Source organism: Chaetura pelagica, unplaced genomic scaffold, assembly GCF_000747805.2.
Source record: "Chaetura pelagica isolate M959 unplaced genomic scaffold, ChaPel_1.0 scaffold264, whole genome shotgun sequence".
Taxonomy (NCBI): domain Eukaryota; kingdom Metazoa; phylum Chordata; class Aves; order Apodiformes; family Apodidae; genus Chaetura; species Chaetura pelagica.
In genome coordinates this window covers 91631-98389 of record NW_009953064.1, presented here as the reverse complement: position 1 = coordinate 98389, position 6759 = coordinate 91631, and the positions used below count along the sequence as shown (strand labels likewise).

At 42.8% G+C, this 6759-nt stretch overlaps 1 protein-coding gene across 1 annotated transcript; it reads right to left on the bottom strand.

The window, feature by feature from the left end:
- On the bottom strand, window positions 1–5711 carry RNF168 (ring finger protein 168, E3 ubiquitin protein ligase). The gene is made up of 6 exons (XM_009996712.1): window positions 5411–5711; window positions 4701–4777; window positions 3062–3241; window positions 2247–2371; window positions 1861–1948; window positions 1–1062 (listed from the first exon to the last, which is right to left on the bottom strand). The coding sequence occupies exons 1-6, from the start codon at window positions 5709–5711 to the stop codon at window positions 1–3; spliced, it is 1833 nt and encodes a 610-aa protein (XP_009995014.1).
- Between the last annotated feature and the right edge of the window lie 1048 nt (window positions 5712–6759).

Here is a 6759-nt window from a genome sequence, read left to right as displayed (position 1 = left end):
CTACTCTGCAACAGGGCTTTTAAACATTTGAAGGATTGTCTTTTGCTTATTCTTAGGTAATGAGCAAAGGTCATTTGACTCACTGGTATTAACCACACAATTCAAAACTTTTCCTCCCTTGATGCTGGGGGATTTCATCCTGACCCTAGTAGAGGACTGCCAGTTTTCATTGCAAGAGCCTCTCCGAGTCTTGCGGTGATTTGTTTCAGCCCGGTTTTTTGGTACTTTGGACTCTTTTGCCATCTTAGAGTTCCCCTTCCTAGCAGGAGAGCCTTTCCCAAACTGGGGTGGCTTGGTGCGCAGAAGGTACTCGTCTGGGGAGCCCTTCTGTCGATTCAGTGTCCTCTCCTCCTTGTTGATCTGTTTTTGCAGCTGCAGAGCCAGACACCTGTCCTGCTCCTCTTGCATACGCCTCTTGTAGAACTCCTGCTCAAGGGCTTTGTGCATTTGCAAGTCAAAATCATTTAGCTGCTCCCCTTGGTCCTCTAAACTTTCTGGAAAAGTTCTTCTCCTCTTATCAAGGACGCACAAGTCAACCACTGCTTCAGCTGGTGGCTCCAGCAACTTTCTTTTTGGAGTGTCCTTAGAGTTCTGGGGTCCTTCTGGTGTCTCTCCATCTAAGTGCCCTGCCACCCTCCTGAGATCACACACTACACTTTCCCTGTCAGACACCACAGCATTTGTTGCTGACTGAACATGGGTACAAGTTTCAGCAGAGTTTTCAAGCTTTATGCTTTCTATACCTGTTGAACTGGCACTGTCTGTGTCAGTTCCATCATCTTCTCCTTTGGATCTATGAAGAACTGTTCTAGACCTTTTTGAAATTCCATGAAGTACATCTAGAACTTCATCTCCTAGACCATCTGGTCCTGATGTGTTTTCCTGCTTGACAGCAACAGTTTCCTCTGAAGCTGAAGCACTGAAATAGTTCATGCACGATTCCAAAAATGAATCCTTAGCACTGGAATCTTTAATCACACCAGTCTGCTGTGGAGACAGTGTTGGCATCTCCTCTTGCTCATCTTGCCACGCAGAACTGTTGCCTTCGTTGCTACTGGTCTCCTGCAGAAAAGGGAAAGACCACAAAGTCAATTTATCAAAGCCAAAGGGTATGAATAAAATGCAAACCTCACCTCTCATAGCTGCACTGCTCGTAACTACTCTGAGACATTAACTTGGATTCTTCTCTTTTAAAAAATACAGAATGACAATGCAAATATTTAAAACAACCTGCAGAATCTTAGTTAAAGCGCTGAAAGCACAACTGCAACTGTCTTGCAAGGACTCAAACCAACTGTCCAAGGTACTATCCTGCTCATCTTCTTCAGGAGCCTAACAGGAAAGATCAGGCAGGCAGGCAGACAGGGAATGATGAAAATCTGAGGGCAACCTCCTCCACTGAGCTCCAGAACCATAATTTTACTTCTATAGAGCATGGAATGCAACCCAAAGCTCACTGAAGATGTTCACGTAAGGTCCCAGAAGGTAACTAATGAAGTAAGGCACAGGTGTACAGACTGTCCAGCACAGTCTTTCCCTTTCCATTTTGGAGAATTAGGAATACTGAAGGGATTTCAAAAAGGGGAAGATAAACTGCCCAGTGCTGATGTGCAAGAGGAAGATGGGATTGGCAATCTGTCCTGGTTTCAGCTGGGATAGAGGTAATTTTCTTCTCAGCAGCCAGAATAGCACTGTTTTTTTCATTTTCTAGGGGATCTGGTATAAGAAGAATGTTGGTAATACACAGATGGTTCTAGTTGTTGATAAGAAATCAAGGACTCTTCACCATTCCAGGCTTTGCAAGGCAAGGGAAAAATAACCCATTATTACTGAGATTTAGAACAAAATGATTCTAGTTACCACAAAGCCTGAGTCCCTCCTGCCTCTTTCTGTTGTTCTAGAAAATGATGCTGATCCCAATGTATGATGAAGCTTTGGAGACAGATACCTTAAAGGGGGAAGAAAAAAAATAAATAAAGATACATTTTAAAACCTTTTTTCCTTGAATTGTCAGTCAACTGCATTCATCAAGATCTTCAGGCTTATTCTGACAACAAAAAACAAAAAGAAAAGGGTTTTTCCCTTCTCCATACTATCCTATGAGATGTTTTAACATTCAGCAGTTTACACTTGCTCCAGATTATCTATGGAAGGCAGACTCCAGGATTCCAAGAAAGCAAATGGAGCAGAGGGGATACTATACCAAAGAACAGACCAATAATTAAGGAGAAACATGAATTCCTTACTTCTGAATGTCTCCTGGGTTGTTTGGTTTATTCTTCATCTTGCACGAATTAGCTGGGGATGCTTCAGATGAGAGCCTGCTTGCTGGGGATGGACTCCTGAGCACGTGTCCTTGGGAACTGTCATTCTTCAATGACACGGAAAAATGGCATTATAGCAAACAAAAAACACCACACAAACTGGGTAAAACCCAGAGAACTACCTTGTTTCTGCTGCAGAATAAGGTGCTTTTGCCCAAAGCATTGCAGAACTGCAAATAATGGTTAGTTATGGAATAAGAAATATGTTACATGTTCTGTCCACTTTCCTGTAACTTGTCATTAAGGGACAAGAGGTTTTGCTCAAATAACTACACAGGTTTCATCATCAGAACTATTACCAAAAAACAACCAACCAAAACCCCAAAACAAATTAAAAAACCAAACCACCCAAACAAACCCCAAAATATAAGGTAAACTTTCATTGGATGTTTTTCATGACAGGTTCCTGATACCAATTTCTTCCCAAGTATTTTTTTAAATCATGGCAGAAAGGAAATGTACAGAAAAAACCCAGTGTTTTAGCAGGTCTCACCACAAAAACATCCAGCACACATTTCAAGAGCATATGACACAGCTAAAAATATTTGGGGTGTTTTACCCTCCCTGCTGGTTCTTCAAAAATCAATCAAGGATCTGGCATCCTGGGGGCTGACAACAGCTTTCAATTACAACTAAAATACATTGAAGTTGTTCAAAATCCTAACTTTTGCTCTGAAAAGTCTCAGTTAGTTGCAGTAGGTCAATGTTTTCTCCTGCCCCCTTGGATCCTAACTCACCAGGCTGTTATTCAACTGCCAGGCCAGCTCTTCATCCTGCTTCAGTTGTTCCTCCATCTCCCGCCGTCTCTCCTCTGCCAGCCTGTGTTGTTCCTCCTCTTCCTCTGCTAGGAGCTTCTGAATGTATTCCTCACTGGCCTTGTTCTCCTCTTGCTCATGTGCTCGTCTTTCTGCCTCCACCTAAGACAGGGTTTTTTAAAAGGTTACAGGTGTAGGACCACACTGTACACCAGAACCTATCAACTGTTCACACCTTAAGTGTGAACAATCCACTCTTTGCGAGGACACTCCACACACTTCACAGCCAGAACTGAACTACACAGCCCCCCAGAGATGTGTGCAGCCCTCACTTTGCTACCAGTGACCTACCTCTGGGTTTCTGTCAAGACTACACCATCAACTGCCAGCATGCAAGGTTAAAATCCATTAACTCACCTTTGAAAACGTTAGTAGCAAAACCTAAGATCTTCAAATATGTGGATCACAGAGAACTTCAAGATTCTTTCCAAGGCTGGATGCCAGCTAGACCACACTGTTTGCTTAACCTGCTTATATATTAGCACAAGATACCTAAAAGATGGGAAATCTCTCTTCTAAAACAGTCCTTCTGCTCCCCTGAAACATGCAAAACCCAAAGCAGCAGACCAAGAGTTTTAAATCTGCCTTCTCTAGAGCAGACATCCACTCTCAGTAGTTACCAACAGCTCCACAAGTTCAGCAAAGTACTTCAAGAAAGAATAAAGATCTCTTAACTTTATGATGGAATTTGGAAACTTGCTTTAGAGATGTCAGGCTGTAACACCACACAAGCCACGTGGTCCTGTTTCACATCATGTATTGATGTCTTTCCATTGGCACCATTACTTATTTCACTGCTTTTGAGCACCACCTCCATTAACCATAAATCTTCTGCCAACCAGTCGTACTCCCTAACTGCCATAAAAGAGAACCCCACAGTCCTCTGCTTCACATATTCCCCCCAACAGCAACAGAGCTGTGGAGGAAAGGAGTATTCCAGTACTACTTCCAAATATAATTCTTACTACTACTAATTCTTACTACTGTGTCTGATTTGGAGGAAGCAGGATCCTTTAGATCCTTAGGCAAGAATTAAGATTTCTTAAAAGCATTTTTCTGATGTTCAAATGAACACAGGACAGTGAGCAAATAGGAAAGAAAATGTTCTGTGTTCATTACTGAAGCTCATCTAACTGTGGTCTGCTACTTAGGGAGGGAAGGGATGAAGACAAGTAAGAGACCAAATCCAAAACAGTTTCAAATGTTTGCTGGTCTCAAATGCTCGATGTCCACTAGAGGACCTGTAAAAGGTGTTTTAGTCAATGTGGGCAGGGAAAGATGACACCCAAGCCCTACAATAACTCTTCAGACTTTTGGGAAATACAGGGTGACAGATAAACGAGGACAGAAGCACTTGACAAATGTCACATTGTGTCCAACACCAGGAGGTCCCTCCTCTTCCAGAAAGGATCAAAATTTAACCCACACTTCGGGAATGGCCAGTGTGTTCCTGCAGCAGCAATATCTTTCTTCTACATTCAGTAACATCATACCTGTTTCTGGCAATAAGTAACATAACTAGACAAAGAATTTAAACTTTTTACTAAGTTTTTAGACTTACCTTGCTAATCTCTGCTTCATACTCCTGCCTCAGTTCCCCAGGCTTGCTCAGCTGGTGTTGAGGATGGGGGACACAGACTGAACAAGAAGAAGGAAAAAAAGAGACATGAGGAACAAAGCAAGATCATGACAGTCACCCATGAAAGGTTCTAAGAAATGATCACTTCTGTGCTCTGTCCCAGGAATGGTTTCAATTAAATCAAGAGCTGCAAGTGGAAGAACGTGTCATGGAGCCAACCCACCAGCTAGCCTCCCCCAACAGAGCTTGCAGTGTAATAAGCCCCAAAATCCTTTTTCAAAGAATGAATCATATCTCACTTCCTCTTCTCTAACACCAGAATTTTTGGCTCTCTCAGAGACTCCTGAATAGCCAGAAGCCCTGGAATTTTGAACCAAACTCTACGAGTTGAAAAAACTTTAACCGCTTTACTTACTTGACAGTGATAAACACAGACACACAAACACTTTCCAGATTTAAAAAAAAAAAAATCCACTTAATGATGAGATGATCAGAGAGTACCCTCTGTACTACAAATAAAAAAGGCAAAGACCCTTCCTCTGCCTTGCAAGCCTCTCACAGCTGAGCTCTGACACTGCATTTCCTAGCCTGGCTATGCGCACAGCTTCTTATTTCACAACACCCAAAGTCCACCAACAGTCATTACTTTGGTCAAGCAAAGACATCCCCAGGACGAGTGACATTTCACTTACTTTCCTCTTCCAGATCCTGCCCATTAATCCTACGTTCGCACTCCTCTGGGTAATTCTTCTGAATCTTTTCCCAGAGCTCCCAGTTGATGAGAGTATTTCTGCGGGCGTTGTAGCGCGCCCAGGAAGAGACCCGGCGGCGACAAAAAGGGCAGCAAAGACTGGCCTTTTCAACAGTCAGCTGGAAACAGGAATTGCAGAGGGTATGGTTGCATGGCAGGGTCACAGGCTCCACAAAAATCTCCATGCAAATCTGGCACAGGCAGTCAGACAGGGAAAGGGGAGCCTCCGATCTCTTCGACATGCTGACTGGACGTGGAGGAGCAAGACTAGTGCAACATCAGTACCTGGGAACAGAAAGGAGCAGGTATTTCCCATAATTCATATCTATAAACAAAATAAATCAATAGGAAACTCTTCAGTTTTAGAGCTACTTTATGAGAACACTAGTGGATTTAAGAACCCTGGTCAGTTTTGCTCACAAAGCAAAGATTCTGGGCTTTCAGAGAAAGTCTTTCTAGAACTCTTGGAAGAAAGTGTAGCAGGTTTTCCTACCATGATTTCCTCTGAGTTGTAACAGATGCTTTGGGGATAGAAAGAAGGTGGTAAAGATCAAGTGAGAGCTCTTCCAGCCTTTACTCTCTTAGAAGTTTTAAGCTATCCTCACATTTGGTGGATTTGTTACCACAGTTACTTTACAACCTTCCTTTCAGTCAATTTTCCAGTCTATGTATATGCTCCAAAAGCTGCTTCTGCTGCAGATTTGGTTCCAGCATGTTCTGAAGGTGAAATACAACATCCCCATGCATCAGAGAGAAATATCTTCATTTGCTTCAGCTGGGACTAAAAAGTCAAAAAATACTTTGCATTAATAAGAGCAAAGAACTAACCAATGAGTTCAACACTTAAGCACCTCCTTGTATGGCTGAAAAAGGTCGGGATCATCCACCCTTCTATCACCAATGCTCCTCACAGGGGTTTTCCACTTAGCCCAGAAATACTGTGGAACAGAAAATAAAACAACAAAGACACATACAGAAAAAAAAGAAAAAAAAAAAAGGATAAAAACTACTGACTTTTAAGTCACAGGAGCTTCTAAAAAGTTCTTACGAGCTTCCTGACAGGCAGGTCCTTGTGGAAGAAGGGACTGCAGCTTCAGTCACACAACAACTCGACATGGAGACAAGCCAAACTTTTCAGTCGGGTTTTATTGTTTCTCCTCTCCATCCGTTGACAAAACGAGCTGATTTTTTATCAAGAGCAGACGGCAGACACCCAGTTTCGCAGGTGGGTGGCTGCAAAGCGCCTAACAAGCCCACATCTCCCAACGACGGTTACCGAGGGCCCCACGA

Bases quoted from the DNA above. Each gene is read 5' to 3' on its own strand.
- RNF168 (XM_009996712.1), bottom strand. From the start codon at position 5,711: ATGTCGAAGAGATCGGAGGCTCCCCTTTCCCTGTCTGACTGCCTGTGC. The intron at 4,778-5,410 runs GTAAGTGAAATG...CTTCTTGTTCAG, and splicing joins GCAGGATCTGGAAGAGGAAA to TCTGTGTCCCCCATCCTCAA. The intron at 1,949-2,246 runs GTAAGGAATTCA...TCCCCCTTTAAG, and splicing joins AACCCAGGAGACATTCAGAA to GTATCTGTCTCCAAAGCTTC.